A 27883-nucleotide genomic window follows, 5' to 3' on the forward strand; every position below is an offset into this window, starting at 1 on the left:
AAGTCCCCTTCAAATAGAAATGTTTAGCAGCGAGTCATTTACTACAGAAGATAAAGTCCCCCCAAAACACAATTCAAATTCATATCCCTTTTCAAGAGTTAAGACTGTAAGTGAGCAGAAAACCAACCTTCAACTTCAGAATCAGGTTGTTCTTTAAGGAATTTTCCGGGTTCAATACAAACTATTGCCCAATCAATCCAAAATAAATACAGTTTTTTAAATATATTTATATATATATATATATATATATACCTCTACCTTTTTTTGTAAAAAATTGAGGTTACGGTGAGGGATTTAAAATGAAGACAGCGTGAATGGGGTCAATTTTTGGAAGATTTGAGCTTATTGTATCAAAGCACATTTAATTTTTTTTTATGAAAATGAGCTGTAAAGCTGTTAAAATCTTTTACATTTATTTTTAAGGTTTTGCAACATCATGGCAAAAAACTTATTTATTTACATTATAATCATGTTACATTCACATTTACGTCTTGTGACTATACCATTGAAACGAAATGACCCCATTGTAAGTAACTCGCTGGAACCCAGATTTTAATAGAAAACGAGGAACTAGTTGAAATTAATCAACATTATGTCACAAAGGCTATCGACAGAGCACAACTCGTATTAAACCCAGAATATTCCTTTAAAGATAATCCAGCATTAAAATGCAAAGGAAAACGGTTACAAACATCAATACCATCATCATCCATCATGTACTCTCATGTGCAATTTCTCTCTTTACTGTTTTGTTTTGACACAAACACATAAATTAAATGCATTTATCAAATGTTTAAACCTTCAAGAAATCATAAAAACGCGAGGAAGTCCACGATAATACATTGTGCTGTAGAATCTATACAAGTTCCAGGTTAAAATCCATTTCACAGATACTTAAATAGAAGTACCACAGGCATTTCATATCCTGCTCGAGTAAACTTGCACTTTCCCATGGGGATTTTCTGCATTTCTGTAGATGTTCCAGATGTTTCGTTTAACGCAGTGTCCGTAAGGCATTTTGAAAGCAACATGCTGTACTGCCAATCAAAGTGAAGAAGAAAGTTTCACGAAGGAAAATCATGCTTTAGCTGTCATTTATCATAGTTCACTGGAATGTTCTTGACCTCAATGGATTGCAAAATAGTTTCCAAAGAGTAGATATTGGTGTAAGAGTGTATTGTGTCCTTGTGCCTCTGATTTGGCAATGAACAAGCATGGCATGAGTTGGCGTTGTGCTGTAGGGAGAAGGCCTATGTGGCCTCTCTTCTGGAGATTTTTCAGCTCTTCTCTGTGGCTCCTCTCAACAGTGGATGGATGGTTTGTTTTCGAGAGTGGCTGTGACCGACTGCAGCCCCACCACACCCACCCAAGCAGAGGTGCTTTAGGCCAGCCAATGACAATCCAGCTCTGCTGTCATCCATTCAGTGTGGCTAGAAGACCATGGCACCTGTAATGAGAGACGGCACAGTCTAAAACCAGGTTTTCTTAGAGCTTAAAGCCAAACGCTGCAATTTGAACCCAGCCAGCATGCCAACTTGATGCAAATGTAGGAGGCCATTTAAATTGACTAGGAGAAATGTTAGAAATGTCTACTATCATTATACCAAGCTTAGTCAATCTATGCAGAAGGAGGAAAGTGAAACTAAAGTGTAAACTAAAGTGTAGTTTGATGCATGAAGAATTGAACCGGTTCTTTTTATGCAATGTAAAGAATATAATCTTATTCACAAATGACTGAGTGGTTCTTTATTGTGAATCAAAAATATACAGCATAACCAGTGTAAATGTATTCTTGAGATGACTCCTATGAGCTTAGTCTTTAATGAATAGTTACCAATTTGAATCTGTCTGAAACACGGACTTGAGAATTTATAGCTGAAATATATTTAAAATGAATCAATCAGACTGGATTGAAATCAAGATCTTGTGAATCAGAACTCAATCTGTATCAATACCCAGCCATACAGGGGACACATAGCTTGTATTACCTGCTGTGTTGCAACAGAAACGAATCTCTAGTTGTTCTGAGAAAAAAAAAAAATGTAAATGCACCAAAAACACTATGGAAATCAAACAGACGGAAAATAAGACTGATTAAAAAATCTGAACTGACTTGGAAATAGTAGTAGAATCGATTGCAATCATCTTTGAACCTCGTCTGTTGTTGTGTCCGTTGAGAGCAGATGGGATTTGTAATCTCGAAGCACTTTAAAAGAGCCTTCCCCCTAACGCCCTCTCAACATCCCTATGCTTACAGAAGATTTAAACTCAATCGCTTCCATCAGCTTCACATCCCACTAGTGAAGCTTGCCTCTAATTTAATTCTCATCACCTCCACCACATTGTAATTTAATGCTAATGCCTCCCCCCGCAAGTGTTTATGCCACAACAATGAAACGATTTCAGTGTCTGCATCGAAAAGGCCTTCAACATATCCATCAAAATTGACTGCCGCTTTTTATAAACCAAAAAACTAAGGAAATATTTTGCAGATCCCAGCTGTGGATTACACCAGATAAGTCCATCTGCTTTGAGTCCATTCCCTTTACTCATAAATGCAGAAAATAATTAATGTAGACCCAACACAAAAGGATTAAGTCAACTTCCATTCAAAAAATGTAAGTGGATTGATTGAAATGAAATTAAGTTACTGTGACAATGTTCAATGACTGTGTTGCTTTTTCAATTAAGTAAATAGAACAAGCATCAAGACCCGTGCCAATTTTAGTCTGATTGATGTGTGTATGCTGGGTGAAGCCAAGCAACAATCGCATTATCTAGGTTTGTTAGTCCAGATGATTTATTTTGGATAAAAGCATTAACGTGGCATATAAAAAAAAACAAATTATTACTTCAGTCCAACTGAAATGCAAATGTACTTGTTTGCTAGGTAATGGTGCCCCTACAGATGGGAAATGCTAAGTTTGGACAAGACCTTTAGAGTTATGTGGTTCAACATTTCCTCAGAACTAGCATATAGTCAATGCCAATAACACAATTCTGTGTAGATCTGTTAAACATGTTGCTAACACTTTGGGCTTATGCTCATCAAACCTGGACTTAATGATGGGGTTAAAGTAGACACTGCGTTACTCCCAAATACGGTGATGCTATGGGATAAAATTTAAGGACTGATTAGAGTAAAATCCAGGCTTTTGCTACCTGTATCGGCCTGTTTCCACCAGTTGGGAGGACTGTGGACAGTGCCAAAACATCATGTTTCCTTCTTTAGTAACATACATGCCACAAAGAGAGATTAGATTAAAACAGCCCAATCCGATTTATGGGCTCTGCAACAGCAAAACAATGAGCTGGTTTAGTTTTTCTAAAAGGGGTTGGGACGGGAGGTTGTGGTGTTTGGCAAAGGGTCAGGACTGTTCCAACTGGCAAATTACCTGGATTAGTTGAACACAATACTGCCCATTGAAACTGCACTGTTGGCAGAAAAAGCAGTAACTAAGTCTTATTGAGGACATATGGCATGTGCTAAAGCGAAGTCAAAGGGGATGTCATCATAGGTCAATGCCTGGATATTCCCTATTGTCTACCTGAAGCTTCTGGTTGTAATTATAGTTCTGCAAAGTCATCAACAAGTTTGATGCTACTTTTAAAAAGCATTACCAGCTCATACTTTGGAAACAATTATGGTATTGTTTGGGCAATTTCTGACTGTTTATCTAGTGGTCACTCGAAGGCAAACACAAAACGGCGCCAGCACTTTCCTTCTGAAATTACACCCGCAAATTCTAGCTGATTCCATCAAACAGGGCTTATTCCCGAACAGAAGTGGTTTGAAAAGTCCACGTCAAGGTGTAGTGCAGAGACCTGCCTTTGGGAAAGTAACTCGAAGGAAATGGCTTAAAATTTTACTAATTACGTTCACTGCACACTGTTACATTGGATTTGGTCTGTCCTAGTATGTCACACTTTTAGGGCTGGACCAGAATATTGAATTATTCGAATATTCATTTGGTAGGTTGGCATTCGATTTTCAATTTTGAGATTCGAATAATCTTATTCCCACGTGAGCCTGGTACAGCGCACCACGATTACAAACCTATCTCTGCCCAGAATTCTATGCAAGGTTAGACAACCGAGCTTAGCCTTGCTGTTAGAGTGTGTGTGCGTAAAGTCGACACTCGGTTGCCTTGCTAAGTAAGCCAAGTAAACAGCTACGCTATGTTCAATATAAAAAAAATATATAAAAATGTGAGTCTGGTCTGCATTATTTATGCATTTGCAATTTTGAGTAAATGGATTTATGGAACCTCTTATCTTCATTAAACAGTCTGAATAAATACATCTAAATGGCACTTTCTATGCTGCTTCTCTGTTTCCTCTGCAGTGGAAAGATGGAGTTTTTTGTCCTGATTTCAGTTGAATAGTAACAACCATGTATGGTCTTATTATTCTAATTTAATGTATCGATCAAATTTAAGAATTTGACATAAATGGTGATGTACATTTTATCAGGTTAGGAAAATATTGTCCTTCATAAAGTTAAAAAAGTTTGACAGCATTCAATTTAAGGCAAATATCACAAATATGCTGATTAAAGTAATGCCTGATAGAGCACTGATGAGACTATTGCTTCAGAATAAATTACATTTGTGACCCCCCCCCCCCCCCCCAAAATAAATAAAAATAAACTTTTTTTCCCCCGGACAAGTATCTTTTTTACTCAGACAAGTGAATGACTGACAAGCACATGTCAAAGCTTAATGTCAAGCCCTGCAGTCCAATTTTTGAGAAATGTCAGACTTAAGCATTTCCATATTTCTAAATTATTGCTTTAAGCTGAAATCAAAGTTCATGTAAACTAGTCTTTAGGGCTGAACGATAAATCGCATTAGCATTTACTACACAAAACCGTTGTTCACTGACAAGCTGCGCAAAACATCCACAAAATATGATTGTGGTTTTGCGCAGCTTGTCAGTGAACAATGGCTCTGTGTAGTAAATGCGACTCCATGTGAAAGCGCGCAGGTGGATATTTACCACTGATTACAGAACCGGCTGACAAGATGCACATTAATTAATCGCATGCAATTTATCCTGCAGCCCTACTAGTGTTTAATTTATTTTAACAAACTATTTCTAAACGGCAACCCCACTGAAAAGCTGTCTGATTATGACTAATAATGTCAAATTTAGACTGGGGGATTCAATTATCCTGCTGTCTAAAATTATACACAGCTTTCTGAAATTAATTACATGCAGGTACTCCTCTACTTCACCCTGGCCACTCCAGATTTAAAATGATTTATAATCGAAAGTGGAATCTCAACCCTACACAGTCCTTTAAATCATTCATGAAGCTCATTCTTCTATACGTTTTTTTTTTCTTAATGACACACAGAGCCATTCCACCATGGAGACCTAAGTTTTTTTTAATGTGAAACCACAGTTGCTCACCTCTATTAATTCTTCATACCTTCACTCAATAAGAGTTATAAACCCACTTCTTAAGTCATTTTATCAGTGGGCACCGAGACAAATAGGAGAGTCTATGAGGCCTATACTGTATAATACTTGAAAAAAAAAACTGATATCTATTTTTGCTCATGGATGCGCAGTTCTATTGTAAGATTTTTGAGCCAATCATGTGAGCTGTAAATCAATTGAGTTGCAGAAAGACATCTCAAATCAGATTTGAATGTCAACACGAAAAATGGGTCTTGAAAAAAGGCAGCAAATAGAAAAATGTCAGCTTAAATATAAATTTAAGCACTTTCCAAAAAACATCTGCTGTAATATAAAATATTTAAATGTTGCTATTTAGCCAAAATACAAATATATTTTTGAATGCTCATCAACTGAATAAAAAGAAAGTAAAAAAAAAAACTTTTTGCAGCCAGATGGTGCAGTTACGATGTCTACCAGCAGAGTCTAGCAGGGCCATGCTAACAATCTAAGCTTTAACCGTTTGCTTGGAAAACGTTTAGCCATGTTTATGCGCTTCCTGTGGGCGATTCTGGAGCACACCGCTGCTGCCAACATCCTTCGGCAGGCCTGCCAGGGCGTCCTCCAGACATTCCGATTTTGTGCCCCCTGGGGCTAATTATAAAACCCAGCTTTTGCTGGGCCACCTGCTTCACTGTGAAACGAATCGCTTGTGGTGTGAACGAAGTAGCTGGCTGATGAAAAGTGTTAATGATTACTCACATAAGTAATAATTTTCTAATCACTAGGGGATGCAATGAGATGGCTCTGGGCCCTCCCCAGGCAGTCTAATTTAAATTACACAAGTGAGAGATGTTCAGCTGACTGTTATGACGCATTCATAGAGGCCAACGACACAATTGTAGTTCCTCAGCATTAGGTTTAAGCAGCAACTACTTTTGCTGTATACATTCACAAACCAGTATGCACACACATCATCATTCAGCTCTGACTTCATGCTGACAATGTAATGACTTCATGCAAATGTTGTTAGTCTGTAATGGCCTATTAGCCCTAGTCTTCATAAGTGCTGACAGACAAGATATTATGATAGCAGAAATGATGATGAGTGTAGGATGCCTGTAGAATTATAAAGTTATTATAACAAAGCTTAATGCATTTCATATAGTCAATTAGCATTAATTTTTTACAGTTCAATGTGCTCATGCTTTTGTTTGATAGTAAAAAAGACTGCATGCCAGAGAGCTTATAATGTAAAAAAAGGGAGAATTATCTTGTTTCTTTGGAGAGTAAAATTATTTTCATTTATTAAAAACTTAAAACAGACATAAAAAAATAATGGTAAGACATGGTGTAGTGATGAACTTAAATTTTGGCCAAACATTATTAATTCAAATTAGTCTTTGTTTGGAATAAATAAATTCGGCTTTGTATATTTATAGAGAGGCTCCATCTGATTTTTTTGTACATTAACTCTGTACATTTTAAAATTTAGCTAATGACCCATCTTTACCTTGTCAAAAATACATAACAGATGGCAATGCATTTTCCATTTCTACAACAGAGGCAGGTTCTTTAAGTAATCAACTTTTCTGCCTTCACACACAATTTTTTTTTGTTCTAATGAAGTATATAAATAGGTCTTTATTAATGCACCAACAGCCAAAGAGATTGATTGCCTCTGGGCATGGGGACTTCAATGCACAAGTGAGAAATGCAGATTCTGAAAATTTACAATTGCATTCCAATTGTGAAACTGTTTCTGTTCACATTGTCCTCTAGCCAGTGAAAATATTCAGCTACTATTCATACCATAAAACAATGTTTGGCTGAAAAATTCCAGTGGCCAAAATTTCAGTGACAGAAAAAGAGCTTTAGATGGTACATTTGAAGGGAAACAAAACACTGTGTCATCTGTTCCGGCAACAATAAGTACCCTTTCCCTCAATCTCTCCACATTGAGTCCCTCATTGCAGTCTGTAATTACAGAGATTAAGCCACTTTGTGCTCTCACTCTTCCTAATAGCTAATTTGACAGTAAAAGCTTTGAAATGTAGATCACAAATCAATATTTTAATGGCTCACTTTAGATAGTGAAGTGACATTCAGCCAAGTATGGTGACCCATACTCAGAATTTGTGCTCTGCATTTAACCCATCCGAAGTGCACACACACAGAGCAGTGAACACACACACACACTGTGAGCACACACCCGGAGCAGTGGGCAGCCATTTTATGCTGCGGCGCCCGGGGAGCAGTTGGGGGTTCGGTGTCTTGCTCAAGGGCACCTAAGTCATGGTATTGAAGGTGGAGAGAGAACTGTACATGCACTCCCCCCACCCACAATTCCTGCCGGCCCGGGACTCGAACCCACAACATTTCGATTGGGAGTCCGACTCTCTAACCATTAGGCCACGACTTCCCTAATGGTTAGAGAGTTCCCACGACTTCCCTAACTTGTGCTGACGCATCACTCCGATCCTAAGTAAAGACTCACTAGATGTTTAAACCTCAAACTTCAACCCTCTTGAAGATGTTGCCTTTCAATGACAGCTGCTCTATAATACCGCTAGACATCCAGATGGTTTAACACACCAATTTTCTCTTTGCTCAACCACTCTCAAACCCTCAATAAGAAGGGGGCACTCAGCTGCTATCAAAGAAGAATGCCAAGCCGAGTTTAGCAATTTGGCATGCAGTTATCTTGACAGAAATCACTGTTTATGTGTCAATGTCGACAGCCTACTGATTTCAGTTGCTTCTCTGCTTAGAATTACGATTTAAGCAGTTTTTAAAGGAAGCACCTTCAATAAAAAAATATTTGTGTGTATAGATCAGATAAGGTAGTCTAATACAGATACTTACCTTCAGAAAGAATAATAAATTCAGTATACAGTATTTAAACTCACTGGATTATGTCAAAACTGAGAGAAATGCCAAAAACTGACCCAGAACAGATCCATACACTTCAGTTGGAGGCATCTAGGCAGGAAGATGTTTCCAGGTGCTTACAAATGCAGTTGGAATCAGTGAATAAGGCACGGTAGTGATGCTATTCCAGCTATCTGATGTGGGATCATAGCAATCCAGGGTTTTACACCGCTGTGCACCGAAATATCCGCCGACCACATAGAGTTTATTACCAGAGGCCACAGCATGGCAGCTCATTCTTTTAGAAGTCATGTCACCTACACGTGTCCATTGATTGGTCTCGCAATCAAATCGGTAGGCAAATGCTGCTGTAAACTCTGTATCACCACCCATTATGAATATCTGACTGCCAAGGACAGCAGCGGCCGTGTATCTCCAGGGTTGAGGGCATTCAGCAGCTATTGTCCAACGGTTCTCAACAGGGTCATAGCACTGGACCTTTGAGGCCTTGTCCCGGTGTATGGTTGTTCCACCAAACACAAAGAGTTTTAGCTTGGCACTGACCACTGCTGCATTGCTGACACCATCCCTAAGTGGTGCCATCATTGTCCATTTGTTGGTCAGGGGGTCATACCGCTCAACCTGTTTAAGTGATACTGATGGGGAGGCTGGGAAAACACCTGCTATAGCAGTGTGACCCCCAACAACATAAAGGCAGTTTTCAAGTTCAGCCGAGCCATGTCCAAAACGTGCAATTAGCATAGGGGCACCTTTCGACCATTCTTCATGTACCGTATCATATATCCAAACATCCTTCGACACTCCATTTTCCGATCCCCTTCCTCCAGTCACGTAAACTTTGCAGCCAATGGCACATGCACTGAACTCCTTCCTCGGACTGGGAAGATCTGATTTAGGGATGATCTCTTTTGCTTTGTGATCCACTTGGTAGATCTTATCACACATAAATGTCTGACCCCCCAGAATGAGCAGAGTGTGCCCAGCTTTGCGAGGCCTGGCGCAGGGGCTGGTGACAATCCCGTCATTCTGCAGAATCTTTTTCTTGCACTGCATGGCCTCATCGACAATCTGTTGGCTCCTTTTATCTGACATCACAAGTTCCTCACATGCAACGGCCTCAATAAGGCATTCTGAGGGTAACAGTGCAAGGCGTAGCCCTCGCAGCAGTTCAGGAAGATAGTCTCTGCGGCTGTCTAGGTCATACCTAATCCAGCGCATGACTGCGTTGAACACAACCTGTTCATCTTCAACCTCCAGCTCATCGCTAAGGATGAGATCCAGAAGCTTGTCTTTCGAGAGGCCACAGAAGTCTTCAGTGTCTCGAAGAGTCTCAAAGTGGATGAGGCACATCCTCCACGACAGCTCATAAAGCCGCTTGCACTGATGGGCGTCTGAGAGCAGCATCATCCCTAAGCAGTTGGATGCATGCAAATTCTTCTCCAAAAATTCTGCTGCTGCATCCCGGATGTCATGAAACTGCAGCATATCTCCAGCCTCGAGAAGTGACTCTGCATTCTCCTCATTGATGATGACACGCGAGGAGTAAGCAAAGTCCAACAGCAGCTCCAGAACTTCTGGGTGAACACTGTCTCGAAAGTTAACCTCATTGTCAAGGCTCTCACGGAGGCCACCGCTAAACATGGCTTCAAAGTAGCGACTGCAAGCAGCAAGCACAGCTCTGTGACAAGGAAAGGAGCGGTCGCCTGCCCATAGTGTCACATCTGTGAACATGCACTGTTTGCGCAGGGTATTTAGGTGGGTGAGCACACTGTCTGGATGAGAAGGCTTGTGGAAGAGCGAAATGTTCATGGAGCCTGTGCTCGTCCTGGATTTGCGGTTTTCATGGACGCTGACTGACATCTTTTCCAGCACGTCCAAATTTTCACTGGTTCCAATACCTCGAACTAAAAAAATACAAAAGCACAACACAGGAGGTTAGCAAGTGCTCTATAAAGGTATTTTCAGTATTGGGATGACTCAGTGCTGTACATGTTTATACTTGGCAGTAAAATCACCACTGAGAAAGTGGTTATGTATGGTGCTGTATAAACAAAATTTAGAGCCAACTAGTGCAACATTAGTTTTTTTCAGCTGCAGACTATTGGTCTTGGACTCTTGGATGATTAGCATTTGCTTAAATGTGGCCATAGTGTTTGTGTTGAATTGGCAAATAAATCTTTTTTTAAGCTTCTTTCCCGTGTGTAATGTCCAGAGACTAAAGGAATATATTGTATAAATTACAATTTTACATTCTTCATAAGACAAACTTTGCTTGACATTTATTAGATATTCACAGCTCCTTCAGTAATCTTACTTAAACAGCCGAGTTCACTGTACTTTGTTCAGAGGATCTTAGAACTGTAATCCTTCTTTACACTGTTAAGCCAACACACAAGTTCACAATTAATCAACTCGGTCTCTAATTCTCACATTTTATATTGACAGATTGCGATACATTTTAGATTCATAAATAAATCAGTAATCCTTTCATTTTGGCAAACCTCGAAAACTATGCAAGAAATCCAATGAGATCAATAAAATTAACACCTAAAGAACATCAAACAAACATAAGAGCACCCTATCTAAACTAATCAAAAGTAGTTTTACGAGATTAAATGTGAGACTGATGAATTCATTTCTGATTAATTAAAAAAAGCATCTATAATAATCTGAGAAACCTAATTATTCATATTTTGTTTAGGGTCCCATCGATATACTGTAGATAAAACAGTTTTTATATCAAATTATATCTTATTCTTGATATAATATATCGAGAATGATATTTTCTTCATACTTAACCATGATCCCCCCCCCCCTTATTTGCATCAGTATATTTAAATACATTTTAACTGTATTTAAGCATTGTTACCAATCACTGACATGTTTATTCAGTGATTGGTACGACAACTAGTACAATTTTTAATGCCCAATATACACTGTGTGCAATGCAGCAAAACTAGAAAGCTCCTACTATAATCAAAGTGTAGACTGTGTAAAATGGACAGGTTTGTTGACTTAACTTTCTTGAGTTACATAATGCAATCAAAATGTGAAAAGCAGTTTTGTTTATCATGCTGCTAAGAGGGCCAATGAAAACATGATGGCAGTTTAATCACTTGATTTACGGTACAAAAACAAATGAAAAAAAAAAGTAGCATAGACTTATACCTGCAAAAATACTTTTAATTTAAATTATATTAATCAAAATGGATTAAGTTTACAATTAATGAAGGGAAATAATTGACATTTACTGGATGACTTTTTCTTCCTGATGCATGCCCTGCAACAAAGAAAAAAAAAACTAATATTTCAACATTAAATTTGTTAGGTGCAGCACATTATTTGGTGAAATACAGACAGTTCTGCCCTTTCTGACATTTGACATTTGAAAACTAAGGTTTTAGCAGCAGAGGTTCAATGTTACCAGTGGCTCTTTGAGTGAATGTTGCTTGCATGTAAACTGGATTCTTTCATTGATACAATTTGAGATTATTGTGAAGAGAGAGAGGGGTGCAAGCATGCACAAACATCGGCAGGGTCTTTATGGATCACGCTCTCGGGTTGACATGAATCACAATGCCAGAGGTTGACCACAAAGGATGCAAGGTCACAGCTATCCATGCAGAAAGCTATGCAGTGGGATAAGAGCAGCTGGGAGGATGGTACTGGAGGGGTTGGATGCAGGGCTGTTGATGGCTGAACAAGAGAACAGGAAGCAAGCAGGTGTCTAAAACCACTTACAGCGACAGAAACTGCCGACCCACGCACAGGCACTGACAGTGAGGAACTGAGGTGGGGTCTGCATTGGTCCCAAAAAGTAACCCCTCAACAGGCCAGGCCGACAGAGTTATCCTTTATGGGGCCAGGAAACAGAAAATGCAAAAGATAATTTTTTTCACATAAAATAATGTAAGAGGGTCTCCAGTCATTTCTTGCAAGATACAGTTTTGTGACAGTCCCTTAAATGTTGCATAATTCCAGAACAGTAGTCAGGTTTGTAGCTGAATGAAAACGAGAGAGTTGAAAAAGAAGCCCTACTATTATTTCACAGCTTGATGAAACTGCCTTGGAGTTCCTGCATGGTTCATCCCCATCACCCATGGTAACCATCACTCAACAACAGCATGATCCATGCCAAAGTTGACTAATCATTCAATACGAACAAACTAACTACCTATCCATGCGGATATTCTTACCAACATGAATGACACCTTTTACTTGCATCGCCACTGAGAGGTTGAGGAACAAAGGTCTTTATTTCTTTCAATGTTCTTTCTGTGTAAACATCTAGACTCCTCTGACTAAATAGCCTTTCCAGGTCCTTTTCACTGAGGATGTTGGTATTCCAGAGCTGTATTTCAGTTAGGCTACAGCAAAGGGAGGGAGCTGCTATTTGTGCGTTTGCAGAAAGTCAAAAGCTGGCAACCTCGCTGATTTGAAAAAGCTCAATGAATCACCGGCCTGCAAGTCAGTCATCAGGACTAAGTACTTATTTTAGCACTCAGGCTAAAACATATTTTACGCAAGTATGTGGATGCAGATATTTCTCACTGCGCAAGCTCGATTTCATGCACAACTGCTTTCTGAAGTAATACACACTTTAATCTCAGTTTGTTGCAACATCCACTGTAGCGGATGAATTTTGGCTTAACAAAATGTGCAAAAACTGTACAACAATTTGTCAATGGGGCAGTACCCTAAAGGGACAACTTTGTACTGACACCTTAAAAGGTCCACAGTACTACTCGAAGTACCTACTTTGCATGCTGTCTTAAGGAAGTGTATGTATAATTTCATATGTCGGTTGAATGATTCAAAAAATGGTATCATAATGGTCTTAAATAATGTTATATTAAGTGATACAAGGTATTGTTTCAGTTTGCGGAAGCATTGGAATGCAAGCTTGTATGTCTTTTAAATTCTGTGTGTGTATTTTCCTCTTCATTCTTTCTTCTTTTCATATCGACCATGAGTCTGAAATAAAGAGTAATAAGTACCTTTTAGATACTACTGTGAACCTTTAAGGAGCAATTTATTTATGTCTTTTTGAGAGTACTCCCCCAGTGACAAGTACTCTTAAAGGTACAACTTTTCCACTTATTTTCTTTTTCAGAGTTATATTATTTATTTTGTTATATTCACTTAAAATATTCTCATGGACACTAAATAGTTGCTACAGAGAGTATTCACTGCTATTGTTACAGAAAGTTTTAATAGTGTGTCCATACTGGTAATTTTGGCTCAAATGGAAGAAAGAAAAAAAAAACTTTTGTGAAAGCATGCTAAACAATCTTACGTTTAATTTATTTCTAAACAACATAAAACTGTGAAAGCGGTGTTTCTCAACCCAGCAAAAAACCCTAGAACTGCACATTTGAACATCCTACATATTTTACACCCATTTCAGGATATGGAGCCACTAAAAATTACCTGATGTGATGAATCAGGTGTTTGATTAGAGAGACATCGAAGGGAGCAAATCAGATAACCACTGGTAGTCTAATATATGCACGTACCAGGCGAGAAATTAAAGCGAAAATAATTGTGATGTTGTAAGAACTCTTTACAAAAGTGAACAGCAGCCAATGCGGCAGACAGGCGCTTGTTTACTTGAAGTATGATTAGTGCAGAACTAACTAGACTGAACTTCAAATACTGCCGACGTACATGACCCGGAGACCATGGATGATACATTCACACAAAATTCCCTGACTTTTAAATCATATAAACGTTTTAATTGGAAAAAATGATAATGTAGAAGCAGGTGTTCTGTGGCTCAGGCTTGGATTAAAATGCAGTTTTCTATGCGTCGTTACCTAAGTTAACTCCTCGCCTCATTACACTACGAAAAGTGGTTTTACGTTAACAAGCGTAGCCATTATATAATTAAAATAGACAAGTCAATAAATAAGGATATTTCGTAGTATACGGCGACTATTTTCTACGCCACGAGACTTCAGAAATGCGCACCAAACTAAAGCTACAGTTAGCCAGATCGCTAGTGCGCTAAACAATGTAAAGAATCACCTGATTAAACTGATAACTTACACTAAATGTAAGGTAAAATGTAATAGTACGATAAAAAAGTTACCACAGTAACATCTTAAAAATGACTGATTTGGCTGCGCTTATGTTTTTGGTGACCGCTCAGTAACGATACTATGAATGAGAGGAGCTAATTCTGTTAGCGCAGTCGTAACTCCGACATGCAGAAGAAACTCCTGGCGATTAGAGACACGTAAAGACGCTGCTCTCCCTGTAAGCGATCATTTTCTTCCGATTTACACCCATTACTTCTGGAAGAAGCGAGAGGTAGACACCAATCCCTATCCAGCTCACATCTAATCCTGACTGAGTTTATTGGCTTTTCCAGCTCTGCCAAAAACAGGAAGAAAATTGCAGATGTTGGCTCAGAGTTGTATTCATCTGAAGCTAATTTTTCTAAAACAAAACTATTTTTATAAAGACATGGCATACTTACAGTGTTCTGGGCGCTAGTGACAAATCCTGACGTTGTGCAGTTTAGGAATTAGTGAAGGAATCATAGTTTTGTTCACCTCTTGTCTGGTTGGCTATGTCACTTTGTTCACATTCCAGTCCTCACTGATGAAAAACTGTGGAGTCTCTCTTAGGGTAATATCCAAAAGCAGGGGAATGGGTTGATTGACGTGCCGTTGACCAATCACGCACTGGGAATTTATGCAAATATAAATTGTAGCCAATAGGGACGTTCCGACCTGAAAGTCTGCGCTGTTTTCTGTACAAAGCAGCCAATGGCGAAACAGTGGGAGGAGCGTCGCGGAAGGCGACGACAGCACATCACAACAATTAGCAGGGAAGTATTTTGACTTTTTGTGTGCATATACGCTTTTTAAAATTGCTACAATGACGAATGTTCACCTAGAGCAGCAGTGTTTTGGCAAATATGTAATTGCATTTGAATAAATGATCTTATTTTTAAACATAATTTAAAAATGACGTATTTTATTGTTATTGAATTAGCACACCTTTGTTTGTTTAGGGGTTAGTGACATCTATTGTATCCTTTCCATGTATTTTTATTTTATCTGTGTGAATGTAACAATTGTTAATTATAGATGTTTTTTAAATGCAATGATTTTAGCTCCATCTAGTGTGTGATTTATGTTAAAGCACAACATACTAGAACTGTTTACCTCTCTGATCATAGATGTAGCCTCATGTTCTAATGCATGTGTATGCTTCCAATTCATTGTTTGATGGACTCTGCAGATGTAAACGCATATATATTGACTGCATTTAGTATTAATCTTCACAACAAAATTGTCTTGGTTAATGTGTTAGCTAGAGCAGGTGTTTTCAAGCTTTTTGAAATAAAATGATCCTTGTGAGGGGATCTTTTGTGCTTCCTAAACAATAAAGTCATATTTCCATTTATAAAAAATATAAATGAAAACCACTGAGCAAGATAGATCATGTCAAGAAAATGGCATATACTTACTTTCATTTCTCACTGGTAATAAACACAAGTGTCTTTCCTTTTCGTGCAATATTAGGTAAATTAATTTACATCAATATTTTAGGTGGTTATATTGTGTGTAGGCTATCTATTTTATATTTATAATGTACATTTATTTTCTTTATGAAATATTGTTTTATTATCACTTGTGAGTCTTTAGTTGCTATCTGATTTTTATTTTTATTCCACAGTTAGTCTAAGTTGTCATGGTCTCTCTGCAAATGATAACTCTCTGGCATCTGATTTCTGGGTTCATCACTTATTTTCAAGTCTGTCCCTGTGCTGCTGAACCATGTGTAACGTGATCAAGTTCACTTCGATTTGAGTCTGAATGCATTTTCTGGGCCAGTGCGTCGAGACCACTGCCTTGTCCTTGGCTTAGCTAAAGAGATGGTTGAATTTCATTGATGGCCGTAATAAACTATGTTCCATCTGCAAAATCATCAAGGGAGTATACTCCATTAGTTATCTAAATCTAATCCAGGACCAAAGGCTCTTTAAGTGTAGAGAAATGTGCTGATCTTTACTGCGATAATGCATGCAAGACAGCCAGAGTTTTACCGCATATGTTGTGGTCATTAGGAGTCAGATCATGAAATTGTAGTACTATAATAAAGCTACAGACTTACTGCAGCTTTTGCTGGGGTAAAAAAAGGTTTAGGACTTGAAAGGCATGCAATGTGAGACATATCTAATTTTAAATGTTGAATAAGTGCCATATAAACCAGACAGGGATAGCCAGGTGCCAAAAGAGAGGATTATATAGATTAAATAATATTTATACAAATCAAGTCCGATTTATTTATGAATATGAAAGCATTTAAAAACAATCAGAACTGCTAAATCTTAGTTTTGGTAAAGTGTCTTTTAAAAGATGTTTCATCATCGTATGTATTACGTTTCATGCAGTTTCAACTTGATGGATGACCCTGATGAGAAGATGGTCATGTCCCTCATCATTTTAAACTTTATGCACCACAGATATGCAGCTGGCCACTAAGAGGGTCACAGGAGAGACCCATGGGTTATCCCGACATGACAAATGCCCCCTAAAATAGCAATACTTTAATCCTGTTGATATTTGAAGATCACTGTAAACTTTCCAACAGTGCTTAGTTTTATGTAAATTGCTCTACCCATGGTGCACTTGTTGCCAAACAATAAAATCTGACCCGCATGACGTACCACTGGCGCTCTGAATTTCGAATCATATGTTCTTGCAGTGGAACAGTTTGTAGAGAGGTTTCTATGCAACAGAGGTTAAGTGCGCTTGGTCATAACCCCTGATCTGACTGAAGGCCAGTTTGTTTCTTTCTAGCCAGGTTCTCTGCAAAAACACAAGCTGAACATGGAAGACACACGGGAGGAAACATCTGGACCTGATGCCCCTGCACAGGTCACCCAGCCATGGACGTTTTCCAAATCATCTTTGATTGGAAAGCTGAGACAGCACTTAATCAGTTGTAAGTATATTAATATAATATTATTATTATATAGCCATTCGTGCAATATAAGCGTGATAATTAATTAATTAATTAAATTGTATTTATGCATGCATCTATCTGTATTTATTCAGACATTTATTTTTCTACCTTTTTTATTATATGCATTAAATATAGCCTATAATGGTATAGAAAAAAAGATGCATTTTGTTTTTTTTTACTTTTTAGCATGTACTTATTTATTTAGTTTACAACCATTGTGGTCTAGATGGTCTTTTGAAATCTTAGATATCTACTATTTTCATGGGAAGTAGACTAGTTTGCAGTGTACTAATCCGAGTCTAACTATGTGAAGGAAGCTTGAGAGCGTCTTCTGTCTTTGTTGCCATCATATGCAACATTCTGTGTTAGAGCCTCTCGTGATTGGAACAGCCTTCCTGCATCCATTCGCTCGCTAAGATCTTTCCCTCTGTTCCGAACTGCTTTGTTAACACATCTTCAGAATACTTGTCTATGTTTTTAGCATTTCAAATTTGGGATCGATATGTGTCATGCTATGTTTGTGTGTATATATGAATGTGCTTATGCATATATACGTACATATATAGTGATGTTAGCTTTGTCAGTTATATTTTGGATTATTGTGTTATATGCAATATGTTATATCAGTTGTTCTCAAACATATCACATCAAATACCCCTCTTAAAACGCTTGACTTTTACTGAGTCCTAGATTAAAAAGGTTTTACTTAAAAGGGGTATAAAATAAAATAAAATGTGTTTAGTGGTATACCGTTTGGGAACCACTGTGGTTTACTTTACTCCATGGGTGGTGATAATGAGAGCTGTCGTGTGTGTGCATGCGGACATGCGTGTGTGTGCATGTCCGTAATGGCATGTGTGAATGTGTGTGAGTGTTAACTTTTTTTTTTTTAATTGTATCTACTCTGTTGTTCTTCTTTTCTATGTTGTTGGACATGATCCTGAGGACCCCCATGAAAACGAGATGTTTCATCTCATGGGGTTGATCCTCTAATAAATGTTTATAAATAAATACATATGCATGAAAGTTCATTTAGGCGAGCTACTAATGGCGTTGTGTCTTTCATCTGATGGTGATGAAACATTTCAAGCATCAGATGAGCCTGTTGTGGTTTTGCAGCCCCATATTTAGACATCTCTGAGCGACCTGTGTAACTGAATCATGTGCTGAGGACACACTGTGATTTGGCACAAATAATAAATAATACATAAATTTATGAATGTGCTCAGTGGATCTCGGCAGCTATAAAGTGATTTTGTCAAATATCTATGGTTACAACTATGTGGATGCTCAAAACCATGATGAGGTAATCTGATGAGAATAGTTTTCTGCCTTTAAATCTTAACTGTGCTTGCACCAGTAGGACTTGGAATTTTTCATTTATTTATTTAAAGAGAATGATTTAGATGTAGGGGAGGGATAGTTGCCACACTTTTTAGTCCAGTGAATATTTCTGAATCTTTATTTATTTAAGTTTAAATTTTGAAAGTTAATTTGTATGTAGACAGTTTGTTTTGCCACCTGAACTTTTCTGATATGGGCTCTTGGCATCTGGCTTTTGAAGCAACTTGATGGAGTTACAACCTTCATTGCTTCTTTCTTGCAAAATATAAACAATAACTAAGCTCTTTATACAGTATTTTATGTGAGGCATCATGTGTGTCTGTTCTCATCATTTCCCTAGAGTCCCAGTTCAAGTGAAGCACCTTAATTAATGTAAATGAAACTCCGTTTGAACTCAGTGGCTGTAAATTCGAGACCCGCTCTTCCCATTCCCTACGAGTCTCTTGTAAATCAATGTGTCCTGTCTGCATAAATCTCTTCTGATTGCTGCTGTTGTTAATTGCCCTGCTTATACTGGCCAGAGAGTTCTTTAATAAGCTGGGTCTAAAATACTACAGACCACTAAATCCAGCTGTGTATTATGTATAATGTAAGTAGATAGTGTTTACATGTTAATGCCATTTCCTGTCAGACTAGTCTAGAGTCTGTGCTATTAGCTGTCATGACCATGTCATTGTCATGATCTGTCTTCTCGCCCTTCTCCTCTAGTTTATGAGGCTGTAAAGTACAACGTGACCACAAGAGGGAGATAACAAGCCATGTATTGTAAAAAACAAAACAAACATGTTGTAAATCAATGTGGATTTATTTTTATAACCTCCCCTACACGTGTGTATACCTCTATGTATTTGTGTGTGTGTATATATATATATAGTTACAGTACATATAACACACAGTAGATATAAATTACATTAATGTACATAACATATAATACATTATAATATATTATGTTCTGTGCACCTTATTGTCACAATTCTGTAAATTTGTGTGCGTTATTGCTCATACAGATGAAAGTAGATTTGAAAGGAGTTAATTTGATAATTTAATTGTGTAATAAGTATATTTTGTGTGGGATTTGCCCACCCCCCCCCCCCCCCACCAAACATATTTACTCACCGTGTTCCTGCAGCTGCAGTTAATGACTGATGAAATTTCAGGAAGGCCCTAACCCCCCCCCCCCCACACCCCTCTCCTTCTTTCTCTTGCTCTCTGTACGTTTACTTTTTTTGTTGTGAGGTTGTTGGTGCAGAATTTGAGTAGATGGGTGAGCGGTAGGACAGGATAAGGATATTGGATTGGGGTGGGGGAACTGGCAGTCCGTCTTGAGGTCAGATTTCAGTGCCCTCTCTCTGCGTGTTTTATGGAAGGTGCTATTTCATCCATCCCCAGCATGCAAGTGCAAGTGCTTGGTCGATTGCTCATGTTACAGCCGCCGTTTGAGTGACAGTCAGACTTTCTGGCACACGAAAGAGCACAGTGGAAAATCCTGAGCCTGGTTGTGGCGGGATACTTCCACAGTGCAGGTCCTGTTGCGTTGGGAACAAAATATAAGATGCACATCCCATTCAGGGTGCAGGACAGGTGGGAAAAGAGTCTGAGGTCCACTGTGGGAGATACAGAATTGGCAGCGAACGTGTGCCCTCCAACCTCGCCGCTCTCCAAAAATACCATTAATGGCAAAAAAAAGATGCTTAACATGGTATTTTAAGTTACTGGACCACGAGGGAATGAGTCATCCACTTTAATTTGATGTTGAGATTTGCAGATGGCGATTAGACTCATGATCAGCAGTGTATTAAGCATTACTGGCTGCTGTTAAGTAAACAATTTGACAGATTTTTCAGATAAATTAAATAAAGCTAGATCTAAACTTGGACTCCACTCTTAGAAGGTATATATAGAAACCCTTTTCTGTCTTATGTAAAAATTCTTAGATAAAGTTTAAATTTAAGTCACAATAATGAGAAATAATGACATGATGAGAAATAGTCACAATTTTGAGATATTAAGCCACAGTTATGGGAAAAAAAACTGCTATTGTGATATATAGCTTCAGTTATGTTTCTAAGTTGCAGTTATCGTGTAAATTATAATCATAAATAATTGACTTTATATGCTAATTGGGGCTTTTTGAAAATGATAATTTTGACTATGAGGGATATTTTCTTTACAAGGCAACTGTGAGGAGTAAATGTTAGGTTGCATGTATTTTAGTTATATAAATTTGAATTTGTTTACTTTGAGGTTTAAAAGGCCTTTTAAACCCATGGCTTCTCACTGAATCATAACCAAAAGACCTCTGCTTCCTTTGAGATAAAAAGGAGACCTAAAGGGCCAATCTTCCTTTTATGATTTGTTGTGATTACTGCTGTATTGCTAGCATATTTTGCCTTGGTTATCACATTAAAAAATAAACAATCATCCACTCTTAAAACCTGAGAGAAATTGAATCTAACTGGTGGGAGAAAGCAACTCGAGATGGCTGTCTACGTGCATTTCATACCGAGGTTATGTTTTGCTAAGCACACTAGATGACAAGTAGGCTTGCTTAAGGGTCTCAGTATCCACATTTGCGTAATTCCCCTGTAGGTCTGAGCATGGAATAAAAATGGCCTCAGATGTGAAATTAAAAACACTGTTGTCATCACTTGATCAAACCGACCTCCTTTAAAAGCATAAGAGTTACATTCATGAACAGTGAACATTAAAACAACTTGATTTAACTCTAGGGGTATTCTTTGCATGTCTTAATACAGTATAATATTTTTTTCTATAACGTTAACATTCAGCAGATGCTAAATCAGCTGCACCACAACACAGCTATTGAAACTACAGCCTGAACGCATATCAATTAGTGTAGTATGAATGAGAATCAGAACCAGCTGAGAATCAGATTGTGCTGGTTGAGCTGTATGTTTTCAATTGTTCAAGAAAAATCATTTATTGGGTCCCTTTGAGTCTCTTAAAAGAACTCACTTATAAGAGTCATTCTTTTGGGAATCAGATTACACTGGTAATGCTTTATTTTATATATATATATATATATATATATATATATATATATATATATATATATATATATATATATATATATATATATATATATATATATATATATTATTTTATTTTATTTTTTAGTGAAAAATGAATTTTACTCTTTTTTTTTACTTTATTTGTAATCATCTCATCATTTGGCAGTGGAAGTACATTTGTTTCTTTTTTTTTCAGATATTTTTACCTTAAAAATACCAAAAGATTTGGATTCCTTATGAATTCTGTTCCTTTTTTAAAGCCTTTTTGGATATACAGCTTGGATCCAGGGTGGCCTGAAATAATTTATTTTAAATTAAATTAAAATTAAATAAAAAATTAAATTAATGCATTTAGAAGACACTTTTATCAAAATGAGACTTACAGTGCATTCAGGCTATCAATTTTTACCTATCATGTATTTCCGGGGAATCGAACCTCCAACTTTGCGCTTGAAAAGGCCAATGCTCTACCACTTGAGCTACAGGAACTCTATTTATTATTTTTTATTTTGGCTTTATAGTTTTGAGTGTGTCCTTGGTGAGACTTTTAAGGACTGCATCCAGCCCACACAGTTTATCAATATTTTCCTGAAGCTCGCTGTGTACTTCATTTTTCCTCATTCACTTATGGATTTCAAGAAACAAATGCTTTAATGCTCTTTGTTTTCCCCTCTGAACCACAGAGTTTCTAACAATGTTTGAAATACTTTTTCTCTGTATCATGCAAAACATTGTAAACCACAGCATCATTTGTGGAGTGTTGTACAAAGAGTGTTGAGGAGTCCTGAGGCAAGATATATATTTTTGTTTTTAACCTGGGAATGGCTTGCATCAAGACTTAAAGATGGATTGTTAACTGACAGCTTAGAGTGCTGCGCACTCTTCCTGGCATTCTCGGCTCTGCTCTTATTTATTTATGGGACTCTGAGGAGCTTGGCATAGAAGTATGTCATAGGTGCCCTGCATCACTCGGGCTGATAACTTATTTAACATGTTTGTGCTCAGAATACTAGAAGAACAAGTGAAGTGTTGTTCCCTGTGTAAAGAGGGTGATGCCACAGGGAAGGTGAAGGAGAAAGAGGAGGAGTGTTCTTTGCTGTTTAGAGATGAAGATAAACCTCTCTGTGAGGGACTTGAAGGGTTCTACTGAAAGGTATCCCCAGAAAACATGATTACGCTCCACCTGCTTTGGCTGGGATTAAACTATCCATGGCTCCCAGCTGGCTACTGGCATAAGCCCCTTGAACCTCTCGAATGTACTTGAAAGAGCATGTGCACCTTGAGCTCTATAGATATTTTGCCCCACTCAAAGACAAACAAAAGCTACAAAAACTGCCTCAGGTCTCACGCTTGTTCCATTGAAGTTGCATGCCTGTCAAGACCATCTTCTGCTCCCTTTGGTAGGTCTTGAAAAGGTAAAAGCTTTACTTTAGATTATGCATGGTCTCATTTGAACTGATACAGAGCTTCAACATTCTGTACTTATAATTGTTACTATCTATCTTGTCCATCCGTCCACCTGGCCTAAAAATAATTTAATTGAATTTCCACTTATTGCAATTCTTCTTTGCATTCATTTAGAATTCAAGAAATTCTGCATCTTGTTTGCTACCTCAATTCAAATTCAAGAATTGAATTGCAATTCAAAAGCCATTCTTAATTCATTTCTAAATGGTGCACAACTTCGGTAGCAAGGTTAAAACATTTAGCATCTTGCTAGATAAGATCCGTATCTAAATACATTGGAAGTACTTTGGAAAATAGCTTTCACTGTATTGTCCAAAAACATCGAGACATTTTTCAAAATGCATCTTTTGTGTATACTTTTTTGCCTTGCAAGTATCTGTGCTTTTGTTTTCTGGGTCCCGAGCTGAAGATAGCTTTCAAAAACTCTGAAACTCAACTGAAATCCAAAATGTAAGGACTGCAAGTAAGTGGTTTGGAAAACAGGACCTAGAGACCAAAAGAGATTTGGCCGTCTGACAAGTTATGCAGCAGGCAGAGGTCACTCTCCCAATGTAAAGCGTTAATTAAAAGGTTGGGAGAAGGCCAAGCAGTTGTAAATTTGTAGTTGTAGGCAGCCAACTTTACAAGATATACTTCTCTAAGCTTCCCGTACATGCCTAGCTGTGGAGTTCAACTGTTTTGTTCATTTTCCATCTTGGCAGGCTAATTTTGTGATTGTTGCAACTAAACATCACTGTCTGAACTTGGCGACCAAGATGAAACTAATGGGGACTTTAGATGATGATTTACAGCTGTTTTGCTCTGATTCAGTTTAGCAGCACTCATGGGAGAATAATGACCTGAAATGTGGACAACATGGATAGTCTAAGGATGCACACTTGTGCTGTGGTGATACTTGTTAGCTGTTGTGTCATGCCGATCAAAGGGATCCCGTTGGATGCTTGCATGAATAGGGTTTATTTTCACTTATACATTCCCGGCATAAAATGCTATTCATATTGTGTGGTGTGGATGGGCACATCAAGAGACCGAGACTAGTTTGGATATCCTCCGCTGACAGGTTCTAAGTCTACCACACATGCAACCCCATAGACACACACATTTATAAACCCTGCCATAAGCTTCCTAAAGAAGCTGCATAAAATCACACCAACCCCCCACAGAAAACCACCACACCACCCTAGACGACTTGTGCACCCTGGACTGATTTACATCCCATTGGCCTCTACGGTACACTTGGCCCTGTTACTTTTTTGTCAGGCCAGAATCCAGTTGGGGAGTTTACCCAAAGGGAGGGGAGGGTGTTTAAAAAAAACGGCCAGGTGCGACTCTTACATTCAGGACTCAGTAAGTGGCCTAGAGGCAGAGGGAGGAGGTAAAACCAAACAGGAAAATATATTGTACAGTACATAGTTCCAGTTTGTGTTACTCTTGGTCTTTTTTTCTGGCCCTATTGACCATCCCAAGATGTACAGCTACAGTAAACCAGGTCGCTTCACCTGGACAGCGACATTGAGGGAGCGTGGAAGCTTCACTAATGGGGGTAAGCGAGAAGATGAATCTCTGCAATGCTCTAAATGCACATCAAGGTCTGCCCTTAGCAAGAACATTCTGTGCGTAAAGGGAGCTTCCACATGCAAATGCCTTCTTTTACTTGCACACAGGGATCTTTTGCAGCCTTTCACAGCTTTTGACCAGGTTGCATGAACTTGATGCATCTAGCATTTTAAAAAAGACATAGTAGAGTGATCTGTGAAAGGTTTTGTTGTAGAGGATCGCATTGGTACATTTAAAAGATTTACCATAGTCAGCCTTTAAATGCTCGATAATCGGCCGACTGATGTAGGCATACTGTTGTTGACATGCAAAAATTTGCATTTGTGCTTAAGCACTACCTTGTGGTTGTTGGGCCAATGGGATGGGTCTTTGCCATCTTGATCTTGGCATTTCAGATAGAATTTGGGCAACCACATAGAATGTCTTAAGCCCCACCTGCTCTTTCCTTTTAACTGAGCTTAAGATGATATGAGTTATTTCCATCAACTCAAGACATTGCACAACGGCTGTATCGGGTTTTATTTCTAAAATAAGCTTGACCTCCTCTCTTCATGTCACAAATTGCCATGTCAGTCCTGTCAAAATGACAATATTTATATCTTGCAGTCTCAACATCTAACTCAGCAGTTTTCGATATTTGTCCTCCTTGCCCCCTTTGTATGGTTAATGATCCATAAGTTTGCCTCTCTAACATTGGGATAATTATGGTATAATGTAACTAAACAAAGACCACTGCTGAGTGACAGTTACGTCCCACAATGCATTTGTGCCAGGAGAATGCCATTGAGAGAGAGTGAAGGCGCTAAAGCTCTTGTGGCTTTAGGAAGACCCTGTCCCACAGGTGTAAGTTATAATTTATAGACTCTGTCAGTCTGGATTAGAGAGGGATTCAGTGGTATTGTGTGTGATGAAGTCACCTTGCCACTTATGGGGATGTGATTTCTGCAACATTTGATGCCATTTCTTGGATATAGAACTAAATGTTCCCATGTGTTTGCATATGTGTGTGACACTCTAGATGTTGTTTACACTTTTCAACAATATTGGTAAAAAAAGATACGACCCCCCTCTGTGTAATTTTAGCCATGACTGTATTCACTGAGGCATTTAAATATTTGTCCATTGTGCCGTGCCATTAGAGGCTTTAGGGAGATTAAGCTGAAAACCCAGCAGGCACTGCTGATGTGTCACTAAATCTGAACACTGCTAGGGGACTTCAGGGTCAAACTGTTTTTTTTTTTATTTTTTATTTTTTTTTTATTATTAGCACATTATTAATGATGGTCAGACTTTGGCCTCTTGAAGATGTTAATACTTTTTGTACAAAAAAATAAAACATAAAAATAATAATAATGTGATAATCAGAATTTAATTGAATTTAGCTGCTAAGATGGAATGTTTGTTTTTGATGTAGAGGAATAGCATTGTGCTAATGACACTTTTCAAGTGGACACGATTAAAGTGACTCAGACGGAACAAATGTGAGGTGCATTTTTTTTTTTTCAAAGAAGGTTTCTAGTTTCCTACTTAAGTTCATGGATAAGTCATGCCATTTTCACCTTCCCTTCATGGTGCTTACTTTAATCAGCAGCTGTTACCCTAATGGCAAAGAAAAAAAAAGCAGGAAGTCTTGCTTGAGGCGGAACTTTAAGTGACTCTTAGTAGCCAGCAGGTTGGCATTTATGGTATCTATCTGTCTGTATATCCACAGCATTAGGAATCATTTACTAAGGACCGAAATAAACTTTTATAGAATGGAAATGGCGGTGGTATGGCACAAGCAATACTGTGCACTGAGAACTTTAAAAGTTTAAAAAAAAATTACTGGGCAAAACATGGCACGTGATCATGATTAAGGCCTTCACAATGACATTGGCATTCTCAAACTGGTACGTGGGTTACTGGTGGTCAGTGAAGGACTGCAAATCTGCAAGTCTAAATTAATAAATATTCTATATATAAAAATATTATATCATGTTTATATTTAAAAATTTTTAGGTGGTCTATCACTGATCTAAATCTCCATCGCTGACTAGTCCTGCTAATTTACAGTGATAATTACTGAATTAAACATTTATTTGACAACTGCCCTTTTTCTTCTTTTTTTTTTTTTTTACGCCTGAAGATAGAATCCAAGCTGTCAGATTAAGAAAGTAGTGTTTTATATTTATTTATTTATTATGATGCATGTGTTATCAGATGTGACAGTTGCTAAGCAATGAAACGTTGCCCAGGGAACAGTCAATTTGGGAGAATGAGGCGCTGGAAAATCTTTTTTTTCATTTCGTAATTGCTGGATTTTGATGTGAGAAATGCTGCTGTGCTTTGAACTGAGGAAGGATGAATCATCATGCTATTGGAAAATAGATCATTCGTGTCTTTTTTTGGTTCGGGAACACCGTTTTAGGTAACAACAGTAATTTGCCTCTTAAACATTTTGTTTACAAGATAAGTCCAACAAGAGTTTGTTAGTAGCAGGGTATTTTTTATTTTTTATCTTTTTTTCACAGCCTCAACTTTTTTTCTCAACTCCTTTTTAATGGTTCAATTTAATTGTATTCATCAAAAAGCATGTCTAATTAATTTAAATCATAACACTTATACATTTTCACAGCAATTTATTAAAAGTTAAACAAAAATTACATGTTAAGGGCCCTATGAAATGTTTAATTTTTTCTTCACCATATGTTTAAATTTTTTTGGCATGTGTAATTATTTAAATGCATAAAAACAACTTCATTTATTACATTTTTCTTAAAATAGCCTTATGAAATGTTTTTTCCCCTCAGAAATTCTGTTGTGTATTTACATTTGTCTGGTTATCAAATGAAGGCATAAAACATTCATTTAGATTTTCTTTTAAAGATAAGTTGCATTTCTTTTTTCTTCTTCTGAGAAATATATTTTCAATCCGAGTATGAACAATAAACACAAACTATGCAGCATATAGTAAAAACAATTGCACAAATTGTCTCCAACAATACAGTGCAAAAAATGAGTGAGAAATATTCAGAGTGCAACAGAAAAAAAATAGTGCAACTATCTTTATGAACTGTATAATTATATAACAATTTACTTAGTATACATATGTTTCTCCATTGGCAGCAATTCAGAAGTAGCTTTAAACACCCATTTCTTTTTTTCTTTTACATATTAATTGCTGAAAAAATTATGTTGTCCTCTTTGATTTTTCTGCAGAGGAACAT

General features: G+C 37.7%; 2 protein-coding genes across 4 annotated transcripts in view; one reads left to right on the forward strand and one right to left on the reverse strand.

Moving 5' to 3' along the window:
- Positions 1-257: 257 nt before the first annotated feature.
- LOC132133114 (kelch-like protein 25) lies at positions 258-14981 on the reverse strand. Of its 2 annotated transcripts, XM_059545836.1 has the most exons (4): positions 14777-14981; positions 12037-12147; positions 8352-10199; positions 258-1447 (listed from the first exon to the last, which is right to left on the reverse strand). In XM_059545836.1, the coding sequence occupies exons 2-3, from the start codon at positions 12098-12100 to the stop codon at positions 8386-8388; spliced, it is 1878 nt and encodes a 625-aa protein (XP_059401819.1). In that variant the 5' UTR covers positions 12101-12147; positions 14777-14981; the 3' UTR covers positions 258-1447; positions 8352-8385. The 2 variants fall into 2 exon arrangements, with proteins under 2 accessions (XP_059401819.1, XP_059401820.1); XM_059545837.1 differs by lacking the exon at positions 12037-12147 and having other exon boundaries at positions 259-1447; positions 14777-14979.
- Positions 14982-16911: 1930 nt separating this feature from the next.
- The window catches only part of LOC132133610 (cytosolic carboxypeptidase 1-like), a 131705-nt gene continuing 120733 nt past the window's right edge, over positions 16912-27883 (forward strand). Inside the window, exon 1 of one of the 2 annotated variants that reach the window (XM_059546490.1) lies at positions 16912-17256. In XM_059546490.1, coding sequence (XP_059402473.1) covers positions 17142-17256 — 115 coding nt within the window. In that variant the 5' untranslated portion in view covers positions 16912-17141. Of the gene's footprint in view, positions 17257-24479; positions 24664-27883 lie in introns of those variants that run through there. The other variant, XM_059546491.1, reaches the window with a different exon arrangement.

Source organism: Carassius carassius, chromosome 50 (assembly GCF_963082965.1).
Source record: "Carassius carassius chromosome 50, fCarCar2.1, whole genome shotgun sequence".
NCBI lineage: Eukaryota > Metazoa > Chordata > Actinopteri > Cypriniformes > Cyprinidae > Carassius > Carassius carassius.

Coding starts and splice junctions, on each gene's coding strand:
- LOC132133114 (XM_059545836.1), bottom strand. CDS start 12,100: ATGCAGACCCCACCTCAGTTCCTCACTGTCAGTGCCTGTGCGTGGGTC. Junction 10,200..12,036: donor GGTCGGCAGTTTCTGTCGCT/GTAAGTGGTTTT, acceptor GTATTTTTTTAG/TTCGAGGTATTGGAACCAGT.